This window comes from Thalassophryne amazonica, chromosome 8, assembly GCF_902500255.1.
Source record: "Thalassophryne amazonica chromosome 8, fThaAma1.1, whole genome shotgun sequence".
Lineage (NCBI taxonomy): Eukaryota > Metazoa > Chordata > Actinopteri > Batrachoidiformes > Batrachoididae > Thalassophryne > Thalassophryne amazonica.
Genome location: NC_047110.1, coordinates 63,691,730 through 63,706,897, shown reverse-complemented (window position 1 = coordinate 63,706,897; position 15,168 = coordinate 63,691,730). Strand labels below are relative to the sequence as shown.

Below are 15,168 nucleotides of genomic sequence, written 5' to 3'. Positions count from 1 at the left end.
CGCACACCAGGGGCTGAAAGACAGAGTGTGCCCTGTGAGAGCCCATTAGAACCCTCTTGCGGGTGCTTGCTTGGCACGTAGAAAATTTGTGACCATTCGCACTATCATCATGAAAACAGTCAGCAGACAATCACTGTCGAGCTGGATGTGAAATTTGTTTAAGTGCCCCCACGAGTGTGGCGTGAAAGTAACACATGTGGTGCATGTGTCAAGCATGTGTGCACGTGTCGCGCACCCCCCCCCCCCGACACATGTGGGGGGGGGTACACTTGCATAAATTGCTGATATGTATGTACAGATCTGATCACATGGGGACTGGACAGCAAGGTCTGAGTGCACAAAGCATGGGGAGGTGCCTGACCACATAACCTCTACTGGTGGTTGGCTCTCACTGCGGTATTGTATCACTTCCTGTTCCGGACCACAGCGGTGCTTTGCTGTATCTGTTAGCTGTTTAATCTGCGTAGTTAGATTGATCTAGATAACTAGATAATGATTTGTTTCACAGTGTAATCTTCACGTGCCTTAACTAAAGCACTCCCTCTGCTGAATCACCTCTAAATTATTTACACATTATTCACTTTGTGTGTTTCAGGAATCCGCTAGCTTAGCACAGCTACTAGCTCTTAGCCGGTTTAGCATGGCGGCTTCTCCTGTCTCTCCCGCACTTTTCTGCTCTGGTGTGAAATGTTTAGTTATTTCTCGGCCTCCTTTAGGCAGTAATGGTACTTGTAATAAGTGTAGCTTATTCGTAGCTTTGGAGGCCAGGCTGGGTGAATTGGAGATTCGGCTCCGCACCTTGGAAAATCCTACAGCTAGCCAGGCCCCTGTAGTTGGTGCGGACCAAGGTAGCTTAGCCACCATTAGCTGTCCCCCAGCAGATCCCGAGCAGCCGGGAAAGCAGGCCGGCTGGGTGACTGTGAGGAGGAAGCGTAGTCCTAAACAGAAGCCCCCTCTACACCACCAACCCGTTCACATTTCTAACTGTTTTTCCCCACTCGGCGACACACCCACCGAGGAACAAACTCTGGTTATTGGCGACTCTGTTTGAGAAATGTTGAAGTTAGCGACACCAGCAACCATAGTCAATTATCTTCCGGGGGCCCGAGCAGGCGACACTGAAGGAAATTTGAACTGCTGGCTAAGGCTAAACGTAAATTTGGTAAGCTTGTAATTCACATTGGCAGTAATGACACCCGGTTTACGCCAATCGGAGGTCACTAAAATTAACATTGAATCGGTGTGCAACTTTGCAAAAACAATGTCGGACTCTGTAGTTTTCTCTGGGACCCTCCCCAATCGGACCGGGAGTGACTTGTTTATCCGCATGTTCTCCTTGAATTGCTGGCTGTCTGAGTGGTGACCAAAAATGAGGTGGGCTTCATAGATAATTGGCAAAGGTTCGGGGGAAAACCGGTCTTGTTAGGAGAGACGGCATCCATCCCACTTTGGATGGAGCAGCTCTCATTTCTAGAAATCTGGCCAATTTATTAAACCTCCAAACCGTGACTATCCAGGGTTGGGACCAGGAAGCAGAGTTGTAGTCTTACCCACCTCTCTGCAGCTTCTCTCACCCTGCCATTCCCCCAATACCCCATCCCCGTAGAGACGGTGCCTGCTCCCAGACCACCAACAACCAGTAAAATCTATTTAAGCATGAAAATTCAAAAAGAAAAAAATAATACAGCACCTTCAACTGCACCACAGACTAAAAGAGTTAAATGTGGTTTATTAAACATCAGGTCTCTCTCTTCTAAGTCCCTGTAAGTAAATGATATAATAATTGATTTATTCTGCCTTACAGAAACCTGGTTACAGCAGGATGAATATGTTAGTTTAAATGAGTCAACACCCCCTGAGTCACACTAACTGTCAGAATGCTCGTAGCATGGGCCGAGGCGGAGGATTAGCAGTAATCTTCCACTCCAGCTTATTAATTAATCAAAAACCCAGACAGAGCTTTAATTCATTTGAAATCTTGACTCTTAGTCTTGTCCATCCAAATTGGAAGTCCCAAAAACCAGTTTTTATTTGTTGAATCTATCGTCCACCTGGTCGTTACTGTGAGTTTCTCTGTGAATTTTCAGACCTTTGTCTGACTTAGTGCTTAGCTCAGATAAGATAATTATACTGGGTGATTTTAACATCAATCAAATCAAATTAATTTTATTTATATAGCGCCCAAATCACAACAAACAGTTGCCCCAAGGCGCTTATATTGTAAGGCAAAGCCATACAATAATTATGGAAAAACCCCACCGGTCAAAACGACCTGCTGTGAGCAAGCACTTGGCGACAGTGGGAAGGAAAACTCCCTTTTAACAGGAAGAAAACCTCCAGCAGAACCAGGCTCAGGGAGGGGCAGTCTTCTGCTGGGACTGGTTGGGGCTGAGGGAGAGAACAGGAAAAAGACATGCTGTGGAGGGGAGCAGAGATCAATCGCTAATGATTAAATGCAGAGTGGTGCATACAGAGCAAAAAGAGAAGAAACACTCAGTGCATCATGGGAACCCCCCAGCAGTCTACGTCTATAGCAGCATAACTAAGGGATGGTTCAGGGTCACCTGATCCAGCCTAACTATAAGCTTTAGCAAAAGGAAAGTTTTAAGCCTAATCTTAAAAGTAGAGAGGGTGTCTGTCTCCCTGATCCGAATTGGGAGCTGGTTCCAGAGGAGAGGAGCCTGAAAGCTGAAGGCTCTGCCTCCCATTCTACTCTTACAAACCCTAGGAACTACAAGTAAGCCTGCAGTCTGAGAGCGAAGCTCTCTATTGGGGTGATATGGTACTATGAGGTCCCTAAGATAAGATGGGACCTGATTATTCAAAACTTTATAAGTAAGAAGAAGAATTTTAAATTCTATTCTAGAATTAACAGGAAGCCAATGAAGAGAGGCCAATATGGGTGAGATATGCTCTCTCCTTCTAGTCCCTGTCAGTACTCTAGCTGCAGCATTTTGAATTAACTGAAGGCTTTTTCAGGGAACTTTTAGGACAACCTGATAATAATGAATTACAATAGTCCAGCCTAGAGGCAATAAATGCATGAATTAGTTTTTCAGCATCACCTCTGAGACAAGACCTTTCTAATTTTAGAGATATTGCACAAATGCAAAAAAGCAGTCCTACATATTGTTTAATATGCGCATTGAAGGACATATCATGATCAAAAATGACTCCAAGATTTCTCACAGTATTACTAGAGGTCAGGGTAATGCATCCAGAGTAAGGATCTGGTTAGACACCAAGTTTCTAAGATTTGTGGGGCCAAGTACCAATAACTTCAGTTTTATCTGAGTTTAAAAGCAGGAAATTAGAGGTCATCCATGGTCTTTATGTCTGTAAGACAATCCTGCAGTTTAGCTAATTGGTGTGTGTCCTCTGGCTTCATGGATAGATAAAGCTGGGTATCATCTGCGTAACAATGAAAATTTAAGCAATGCTGTCTAATAATACTGCCTAAGGGAAGCATGTATAAGGTGAATAAAATTGGTCCTAGTACAGAACCTTGTGGAACTCCATAATTAACCTTAGTCTGTGAAGAAGATTCTCCATTTACATGAACAAATTGTAATCTATTAGATAAATATGATTCAAACCACCACAGCGCAGTGACATGCTCTAATCTCTGTAATAAAATTTTATGGTCAACAGTATCAAAAGCAGCACTGAGGTCTAACAGAACAAGCACAGAGATGAGTCCACTGTCTGAGGCCATAAGAAGATCATTTGTAACCTTCACTAATGCTGTTTCTGTACTATGATGAATTCTGAAACCTGACTGAAACTCTTCAAATAAATCATTCCTCTGCAGATGATCAGTTAGCTGTTTTACAACTACCCTTTCAAGAATTTTTGAGAGAAAAGAAAGGTTGGCGATTGGCCTATAATTAGCTAAGATAGCTGGGTCAAGTGATGGCTTTTTAAGTAATGGTTTAATTACTGCCATCTTAAAAGCCTGTGGTACATAGCCAACTAATAAAGATAGATTGATCATATTTAAGATCGAAGCATTAATTAATGGTAGGGCTTCCTTGAGCAGCCTGGTAGAAATGGGGTCTAATAGACATGTTGATGGTTTGGAGGAAGTAACTAATGAAAATAACTCAGACAGAACAATTGGAGAGAAAGAGTCTAACCAAATACCGGCATCACTGAAAGCAGCCAAAGACAACGATATGTCTTTGGGATGGTTATGAGTAATTTTCTCTCTAATAGTTAAAATTGTATTAGCAAAGAAAGTCATGAAGTCATTACTAGTTAAAGTTAAAGGAATACTCAGCTCAATAGAGCTCTGACTCTTTGTCAGCCTGGCTACAGTGCTGAAAAGAAACCTGGGGTTGTTCTTATTTCTTCAATTAGTGATGAGTAGTAAGATGTCCTAGCTTTATGGAGGGCTTTTTTTTTATAGAGCAACAGACTCTTTGTCCAGGCTAAGTGAAGATCTTCTAAATTAGTGAGATGCCATTTCCTCTCCAACTTACGGGTTATCTGCTTTAAGCTGCGAGTTTGTGAGTTATACCACGGAGTCAGGCACTTCTGATTTAAGGCTCTCTTTTTCAGAGGAGCTACAGCATCCAAAGTTGTCCTCAATGAGGATATAAAACTACTGATGAGATAATCTATCTCACTCACAGAGTTTAGGTAGTTACTCTGTCCTGTGTTGGTATATGGCATTGGAGAACATAAAGAAGGAATCATATCCTTAAACCTAGTTACAGCACTTTCTGAAAGACTTCTACTGTAATGAAACGTATTCCCCACTGCTGGGTAGTCCATCAGAGTAAATGTAAATGTTATTAAGAAATGATCAGACAGAAGGGGGTTTTCAGGGAATACTGTTAAGTCTTCAATTTCCATACCATAAGTCAGAACAAGATCTAAGGTATGATTAAAGTGGTGGGTGGACTCATTTACATTTTGAGCAAAGCCAATCGAGTCTAACAATAGATTAAATGCAGTGCTGAGACTGTCATTCTCAGCATCTGTGTGGATGTTAAAATCCCCCACTATAATTATCTTATCTGAGCTAAGCACTAAGTCAGACAAAAGGTCCGAAAATTCACAGAGAAACTCACAGTAATGACCAGGTGGACGATAGATAACAACAAATAAAACTGGTTTTTGGGACTTCCAATTTGGATGGACAAGACTAAGAGTCAAGCTTTCAAATGAATTAAAGCTCTGTCTGGGTTTTTGATTAATTAATAAGCTGGAGTGGAAGATTGCTGCTAATCCTCCCCCTTGGCCCGTGCTACAAGCGTTCTGGCAGTTAGTGTGACTCAGGGGGTGTTGACTTATTTAAACTAACATATTCATCCTGCTGTAACCAGGTTTCTGTAAGGCAGAATAAATCAATATGTTGATTAATTATTATATCATTTACTAACAGGGACTTAGAAGAGAGAGACCTAATGTTTAATAGACCACATTTAACTGTTTAGTCTGTGGTGCAGTTGAAGGTGCTATATTATTTTTTCTTTTTGAATTTTTTGCTTAAATAGATTTTTGCTGGTTATTGGTGCTCTGGGAGCAGGCACCGTCTCTACGGGGATGGCGTAATGAGGGGATGGCAGGGGAAAAGAAGCTGCAGAGAGGTGTATAAGACTACAACTCTGCTTCCTGGTCCCAACCCTGGATAGTCACGGTTTGGAGGATTTAAGAAAATTGGCCAGATTTCTAGAAATGAGAGCTGCTCCATCCAAGTGGGATGGATGCCGTCTCTCCTAACAAGACCAGGTTTTCCCAGAAGCTTTGCCAATTATCTATGAAGCCCACCTCATTTTTTTGACACCACTCAGACACCCAGCAATTCAAGGAGAACATGCGGCTAAACATGTCACTCCCGGTCCGATTGGTGAGGGGCCCAGAGAAAACTACAGAGTCCGACATTGTTTTTGCAAAGTTACACACCGATTCAATATTAATTTTAGTGACCTCCGATTGGCGTAACCGGGTAGGACTACGCTTCCTCCTCACAGTCACCCAGCCGGCCTGCTTTCCCGGCTGCTCGGGATCTGATGGGGGACAGCTAACGGTGGCTAAGCTACCTTGGTCCGCACCAACTACAGGTGCCTGGCTAGCTGTAGGATTTTCCAAGGTGCGGAGCCGAGTCTTCAATTCGCCCAGCCTGGCCTCCAAAGCTACGAATAAGCTACACTTATTACAAGTACCATTACTGCTAAAGGAGGCCGAGGAATAACTAAACATTTCACACCCAGAGCAGAAAAGTGCGGGAGACAGGAGAAGCCGCCATGCTAAACCGGCTAAGAGCTAATAGCTGCGCTAAGCTAGCGGATTCCTAAAAACACACAAAGTGAATAATGTGTAAATAATTTAGAGGTGATACAGCAGAGGGAGTGCTTTAGTTAAGGCACGTAAAGATTACACTGTGAACAAATCGTTATCTAGTTAACTAGATCAATCTAACTGCGCAGATTAAACAGCTAACAGATACAGCAAAACACCACTGTGCTCCGGAACAGGAAGTGATACAATACCGCAACATCCACATAGATGCTGAGAATGACAGCCTCAACACTGCATTTAATCTATTATTAGACTCAGCTGGCTTCGCTCAAAATGTAAATGAGTCCACCCACCACTTTAACCATACTTTAGATCTTGTTCTGACTTATGGTATGGAAATTGAAGACTTAACAGTATTCCCTGAAAACCCCCTTCTGTTTGATCATTTCTTAATAACATTTATAAACCTCATGCATGTGCACACGCGCTTCCTCCTGTAGATGCTGTTAAGGCCTTTTTATGCTTCTACTACTCCCTAACACCATGGCTACGCAATTGCTTTGATGCAGTTGTGGGCTTGGTGGGTGTTGCAATGCAATTCACTGCCAGTACAATAGGGGGCATGACGGTTTTCCTGAACACTGGCTTACTATCTCATGAAAGTCATTGACTGTGAAGCTGGGACAGTGAGATTCTGGAAATCATGTCGTTAGTGAACCAATCACAGCCAGTATGGTCTCCATCGTCTCGATATGTAGTTACAATTTTTTGGGAGGTGCACGTCAGGTTACAGAGAGAAGCTTGGAGGGTGTTCTAAACAAAGCAGAGACCTCTGCGTGGCTACAAAGTTGTGGATATTGAGTAGCATAAACTGGGCTTTAGAAAAAAAAAATATCAGTTATGGAATTCCCCCCACATAAATATGTTCTCTTCATTAAACTAAGCTGTAAATTTGCAAACTGTTATAAAAACCAACCTACATTATAATGCTTACATTTAGGTATAAATTAAATTTTGTCAGTTTTGAAAGGCTGTACAGCTTTAAGACAAAAACAAACAAAATGTTTAAATCTCTAAGCAGTAAATTTCTTCTGTGCCTGTTGTTTTGTAAACAGAAAGGAACTGCTGTTTACAGCTATCTCTCCCTGGCTACAAACCATATAGGCGTCAGACAGCTTGCATACTGGCTCAGTGGACGTGTGTGACATACCAAGCAGATTACATACGTATAGACTTCTGTGACATAAGGCACAGAATCCTCAAACAAGCCATTCATTTAAACATCAAACCTCAACCATGTTTAATTGGACAAGGTAAATCAAAATTGATTTTGCAATATACGATCCCTTCATACAATGTACATGCTTATTTGATCATTTCTTTGCTCAAATAAAAACCCATTATTTTAGATTATCTGCACAAACCCTATCTTTGGATAACACTTTTTTTTTTAACTGTAATGTTCAAGCAAACAGCAATGCAAAATACATACTTGAAATATTTTCTTCTCAGACCCCCTCTGCTTTATGTACTCTTTAGGTAGGAACTCCTTCAGGCTATAAAGAAAAATGATAAATTTACATGGTTAGTTTTACACCACAGACATTTCCTTTTCTATGAACATACCTACACATATGAGGTCATTTTTACCCTGCTGCCTACATACTGTATCAGTAAACACTAGTAACAGCTGACACTGACCCTCAACATTCCAGTTGAGGAAGTCCTTGCAGCACCAAAGCAGAAACTCACTGTACATGCAAAGCTGTGATCTTAACTTACAAAAGCACAGAGTGAATGACAAGCAAGAGTTTTAATGTATATTCCTGATAATCAAAGCTTACTCCAGGAATCCGGGCTTGTGTTTGTGCTCCACGTGGGGTCCAAACTGGATCTGAGCCTGAATCCCAGCAAACTCACAGGCTTTATCAAAGGAGACAGGGTGGGAGCCATTCAGTATATCATCCCTTGCCTGGAGGAGAGATGGGCATAAGAGGAGGGGTGGAGGGAGTGACAGACACAGACACACAAATCCAAGAAAAAGAAATGAGTGACAAAGGGTTGAGGACTGCAAAAAAACAAACAAACAAACAAAAAACATATATACGAGGTCTGCTAGAAAAGTATCCGACCTTTTATTTTTTTCAAAAACCTGATGGATTTGAATCACGTCTGCTTGCATGAGCCAACCTTGAACCTTCGTGCGCATGCGTAATTTTTTTCACGCCTGTCGGTTGTGTCATTGCTTGTAAGCAGCCTTTGTGTGAGGATGGGTGTAGTCCCTTGCAAGGACATGGCGGAACGACTGGAGCAGCGCGACTGCATCAAATTTTGCCAGAAACTGGGCGACAGCCTGATGGAAACCATTCGGATTATTCAGACGGCTTTCGGTGACGATGCTATGGGCATCACACAGATTAAGGAGCGGTACAACCGGATTAAAGACAGCCGCACAACGGTGGAGAGCGAGCCACGCTCCGGGCGGCCATCAACATGCAGAAATAACCAGATCATTTCCAAAGTGAACGCTGTGGTGATGCGGGACCGTCATGTGACTATCCGAGAAATTGTGGAAGAGTGTGGACATCAGCACTTTTTCGGCACATTCCACTGTGACAGAAGATTTTGCCATGAAAAGAGTTGCAGCGAAATTCACGCCGATGGCTTTGGCACGAAGCTGATGGCGGAGCAAAAGCGTCACCGTGTTGAAGTCTCACAGGACATGTTGTGACATGCCCAGCTCTTCCACCATTCGGAAGATTCAGATGGCTTTCGGTGGCTTTTCAGTCGTGTGACTATCCGAGAAATTGTGGAAGAGCTGGGCATGTCAGAACATGTCCTATGAGACGCTGTCGCCCAGTTTCTGGCAAAATTTGATGCAGTCGCGCTGCTCCAGTCGTTCCGCCATTTCCTTGCAAAGAAAAAACAACGACAGACTACACCCATCCTCACATAAAGGCTGCTTACAAGCAAATGACGCAATCGACAGGCGTGAAAAAATTCACGCATGCGCACGAAGGTTCAAGGTTGGCTCATGCAAGCACACGTGATTCAAATCCATCAGGTTTTTGAAAAAAATAAAAAGGACAGATACTTTTCTAACAGACCTCGTATATCTATCTATCTATATCTATCTATCTATATATATATATATATATATATATATGCATATCATGAAATCAACTAATCATAGTGTCACCTGTCTAAGCAGCATAGAGCTCTGTGGTATTGAATAGATAGAAGTGAAAATCATGGAGAGGTTTTCTGGTGAGGAATCAATCTGCGCAAGCAGGGCAAGTGAGCTTTAGCTGGCAAAAAAGAGATAACGGCAGAAGTTGCCACAGCTGGATTTAGAGCTATGAGGACATTGCATACTGTACACCTACTGGAGCTGCTTTGTATAAAGAATGTTCACTGACCACTGTGCATCTGCTTCCAGTGGAATTTGACACAGACCTTACGCAAGCTGAGTGGATCATACCGACACTCATCACCTGCTGTACAGTACTTTGTGAAGTAAGTTAAGAGCTGTTTGTCTGTCTTTAACTGTCATGTTTGATGTTGTGCTCTTTATTTGTGTACTATTACATAGTTGGAATGACTTTTTCTTATAACAGATAAGGAAAACTCATTGTATCATACTGTATGTATGACAGTATGATTAGTGTTTGCAGTGTGTTTTTTTTTAATCAAAGCACTGGTTGTTATGCATTGTAGTGATGTATTATCAGGAGACATGCTTTCATTTCATACCATGTTTAATGTCCAGACCCCTGTGGAAAAAAGTATAAATCAGTGTTATTAAAGTTGTTTTTTTTCTATTAGCTGTTTCTTTTATTTGTGTGCAGTTCAGTTTCATGTTGTTATTATGTAGTCTTGCAATCAGTGTGCAAGACTACATAATAAGACTACAGTGCATGTGTGTTGTGAATCAGCTTATGTCAAGCATATTTGAATTTTGCTGTTTAAATATCACAAACACAGAAGCACATTAAATGTGATTTTTGGTGGTCTAAAGTGTAAACACATTCTTGTGTTGATAAGAAGGCACCAGATTTGTAACTGACCATGCCTCATTTTGAGGCCAACATGCCCATGGCTGCAAAGATGAGTGCAGGCAATATCATGATCTAGAGGAAATGGAAGCTGGGCGTGAAAATGACAATCGTTTTGGGAGGAAATGAGCAATGACACATGCGTTAGGTTGTGTGCTGGGTGGAAGATAGGTTGCCTAAGTCTATTTGTAAAGCAGGGACATTGTACAGATAAATTACCGAGGCTCATCCACACAGGAGAGCCAAATAAGATGTGTTTTGTGACAATAAAGTCATTCTCTCAGTCTCAAATGTAGCAGCATCAACTATTTGTCATCACAGCCTCATTAGACATTATTAAAAGGAAAAAAAAAAATCATAGAAATGCATCAGTCTTGCACAGTATCCCATCAGCATTACACAATATCCCTTAACGTGCAAGAAATCTAATGATTAAAAGTTTTTTTTCCACTAAAAAAAGAAAGGCTGATGTCAGTTTGGTGATGCTGAGAATTTATGCTCATCTCTATGGCTTTTCAGACTGTCTACATTATCTTCCCCATTTAGGTAGATGGAAAAAGAGACTGCTTTGTTGACATCTTTCAAATGGTTGTCAGTGTATGCCGTTTTCTCCAGGGGGCAGTCAGTGTTGCCTCAGTCTCTCTCTCTCTCTCTCTCTCTCTCTAGTGTGCTGCTGCTAAATTAATGGCTCCAAAAGCCGATAGGCTTGGCTGACAGTGAGAAAGGCTTCATCTGGGCTCTTAGGACTCGCATATCAGTGAACAGCATGGGCTCAACTCATACTTAAGTCCCATTACATCTATGAAAAACTTACCAGCAGCTTACTGTTGTAACAAGGACAACAATCGCCTCCACCGGCAATCAAGTCCTTTTTCCACAGTATAATTCACAGTGCAGATTATAAGCTCTTACTGAGCACAAGAAAACAAGCATGGGTGAGAGCTAAAATTAACATGTGCCACTCACACATATCCACACTGTTCACTAGACTGTGCTAATGTGAAATAGGATGCTAGGAATAACAAGTGAACCAGATGTACATGTGCAAATTTGGTTAAAGTGTTGGGGAAAAGACATTCATAGTGCACACTAAATTTACCAGAGAATTTTTTTTAAGTTTCAAGAAACAGGCTGTTTTTATAAATAATATCACACCTCAACACCAGTGAAGTCTCAGCATCCTGACAGTCCATGTAATTTTTCTGAATGCACTCAGGATCCAGAACATCCTTTAGGACTGTGTCTGTGTGTTGATATGAAGAGCCAGAGGATAATTCGACCATCAACAGACAAGACAGTGAAGCCAAATGCTGAATTAGTGTCGACCGAAATGGGTTTTTCAATGATTGATGGCAATTTCAAGAGAATGGGCCAGTCGATGTTTGAAATATATAATGCTGATTTTTTTGTTTTTAAGCAGTAATATGCGGGTTATTTTGAGCTTAACAAATAACATCTTCACAATCATTTTGGTTGTACACCAACTTATAGTAGGGAGACTGATGTCACTGCCATTGTCACAGGGCTTCTGAAATGTCTCTTATTGCAGAAACACTTCTCCCAAGAAGTCCGAATTATGCCAAATGCCTTATTTTCACACATCACACACCAGACCAGTAAACATCAGCCAGAGTTCCCATGTCCACTTTCATATGTGAGTTTGGGGTTCTTTTTTGGTGAAGTTGCATGGAAAAAGAAAAAGAAAAAAAAACACAGGTCATGGTGGTGGATTTTTGGGCTTGTATTTAAAAATGTTGTTTGGTAACATTTATTTAAAGCAGGTAGCTCAGTGGATAAGCAGCCAGCCTGACCTGAGCTTGAATCCTGCTCAAGAAACCTGTATGCATCCTTGGACAAAACACTTAATCTGCATTGTTTCAGTCCACCCAGTTGTAAATGGGTACCTGTTTTGGCTGAAAAAGTAACCTGCATTGGAATAGTATCCTACCCAGGAGGAGTCAGACTCTCATCTGCTTCATACTACCAATTGCAGAGATAAGGACCGGCACCAATGGACCTCAGGACCTCAAAAGGACTTCATCTTCTGTTCCAAAACATTACTTCCCACAGTTTTAAGGCACCTGTCTGCATTGACACACGTGGTAGTCCTAACATTGTTCCATAGAAACCAGAATGACGACCCCTGTGGAGATTTTTTTTTAAATATAACTTGGCCTCATAAGCACATACACCAGCCAAAGCAAATTATCTCAAAATGCATTAAATTGGTCTATTAAGTAAGTGGCTGATTAATCTGTCTGTCACAACCTTTGTCAAAACAGGCATGGCTAGTGATACAATTGTTAGATATAAAATTTTAGGGCCCCTTCACACATAACACAAAGTTGGGCGATAGAAGCAGGAACTGGCCGAAAATCCGTGAACAAAAAACAAAATGGGGAACCATGAAACATTCCACCTGCTGTTGGGAGGGACACACGGTCGGACGGGCGTGTACGATACCGCAGCAATGGTTTTGTGCACGAGAGTGTACGAACACAGTGCGAGTGCCCGCACAGTGCAACGTGTGGCACCACATCACGCTGCTGCTGTCAGGGGGAAACCACACACACATTCACATCACCAGCTGAGTAGATTAATCACACCAGCACATGTGATCATGATCAGATGGTCCCTTTCACCTGGCACAGCCTGCAGATGTGTGCGCTGTGCGGTCGCTCTAGCCCACTGCAAAGGTGATATGTTTTTATGTATTTCCACGTGAGGACAGAATGCACATGCACGCGCCTCACAATGGAGAGTTGTAAGGTCATGTCCGTCACAAAACTGTACATGTTCTCCAGCTGTGACTTGCAGGTCCACAGATCCCAACAGCTGCAGCTGTTTGCAGACACGCCTACCTTTTCGATCAGCACACAGAACAAAGTGTCACTGTCTGATTGTTTGTTCTGTGTTTATTTAATTTACTTATTTGTTATGTAATTATGTATGTAGTTATTGTAGTATTTATTTATATACTTGTCCTGGCTGTGTTCTCTGTTTTTAATTTAACACATCGTGTGCACTGAGTTGTCATTTCCAGCTATCAGAGTGGCTGGCCGGCGATCAGCTGAGAGGCGCCTTGCTGTACTGTGCACGCTCAGACATGGCCCCATGTGATTTCATCTGTAAATAATTATCAGCATGTCACGCACACTCACATCCCACGTGTGTTGGGGGGGGAGGTGACACACACGCACGCTACATGTGTTGCTTGATATATGTGCCACTCATGTGGCACTTACACAATTTTCACAGACAGCTCGAATGTGGTCATCTGCATTCCACTATCATGCTGAGAGCGTGAATAGCCCTGTCTTTTCGAAGTGCCCAGCGAGTAGTGTTGGATGTTTGCGTGTGGCACCTGGAATTTGGCTGACAGCTGCCGAGAGGGGGGTCGAATGGGCACTCGCAGGGCACTTGCTATCTTTTGGCTGCTGGTGTGCGCAAATGGTTGTGGTGACAGATGTACGAGGCACTCGAGGCTGCTCCGATTTTTCACGAGTGGCATGCAATTCTTCTTTCATGCGCCAGTCGGCGTCAATCGTGTTATGTGTGAATGGGCCCTTAATCTTACACAAGTGGAAGTTAAGCACAAGACATATGAAACTGTGACAACCCAAAGGGACGAGGTCCATCAGTCCACCATGCTTGAAAGCAGCACAACGCATTATTCATTCAAAAATTTTCTATACCCACTTACTTCAATCAAAGGTTGTGGGGTGGAGTCAAACCCAGCAGTCATAGGGTGAAAGGTGGGGTACACTCTGTACAGGATGCCAGTCTATCTCAAGGCCACATATAGACAGAGAAACCCATTCAGTCTTGCATGCCTTGCACGCTTACGGTCAATTTAAAGTTCCCGGTTTTCCTAACTCGCAACTTTTTGGAAGTGGGAGGAAGCTGGAGTACTCAGAGGGAACCCACGTGAACCCAGGGAGAACATGCAAACTCCACACAGAAAGAACCAGGCGGCCAGCGACTGCAGGAACTTCTTGCTATGAGGCAACAGTGCTAACCACTAAACCACTGTGCTGCCCACAAAGCGGCACAGTGGTTTATACTGCCATAAAAATAAATGGTTAAGGAATACAATAAGGCCAATAAATGCACACAGCACCTGATCTAATAAATCTAACAAATACATCTAATAAATCATGGGGTACACAAGTAATAAAAGCTTTATGACCTGCATAATTTACCTCTGAAGACCAGAAATGCCATTAAAAAAAACAATGTTATTTAACAAACAGTGTTTTATAATTTCCTGGTTGTTGTCCTTTTTTTTGCATACTGAAAAACATCGCTTTCATAATTTCATAAAATGATTTCTTGAGATACACAATGCCCTTTCACATAAGATTATTTACAAATTTCCTGTATCCACAATCATCATCATCATCATAGTCTCCTTCTTCTTTGTATGAGTAGTTTAAGTCGTACATTTTTACAAATTTTCATCAAAATAGAATAAAGCAACATGTATGCTTTTCTAAAGGGGCGGGGGGGGGGGGGTTAATCAGCTGACTCCACACCTTGATGCACATGTGCTGTAAAATACAGCAGACCTGATTCTAGAAGACCACACCCACTGTTTTCAATAAAAATTTGATGGATTTAATTTCCAACATAGCTTCTTTAAAATCAGTTGTTTTAACATGCCACGGTCAAAATAAATAAATAAATAAACAAACGAAGGAAAAAAGCTTTTTGTGGATCCACAAAAATCCACATTCTCATTCAGGCCTCATGCTCTCAACCTTCTTATGGGAAAATAACCCATTTTTTGAACAATTTAGGTAATAAGAAACAAACAGGCAAAAAGAAAAAAAGAAAGAAAGAAATGCATTCACAGAGGAAATAAATT

General features: G+C 42.0%; 1 protein-coding gene across 1 annotated transcript in view; it reads right to left on the bottom strand.

The window, feature by feature from the left end:
- The window catches only part of tln2b (talin 2b), a 239,193-nt gene that overhangs the window by 190,895 nt on the left and 33,130 nt on the right, over nucleotides 1–15,168 (bottom strand). Inside the window, 2 exon segments of the mRNA XM_034176485.1 lie at nucleotides 7,739–7,802; nucleotides 8,091–8,218. Of these exon segments, the coding sequence (XP_034032376.1) occupies nucleotides 7,739–7,802; nucleotides 8,091–8,218 (192 nt within the window).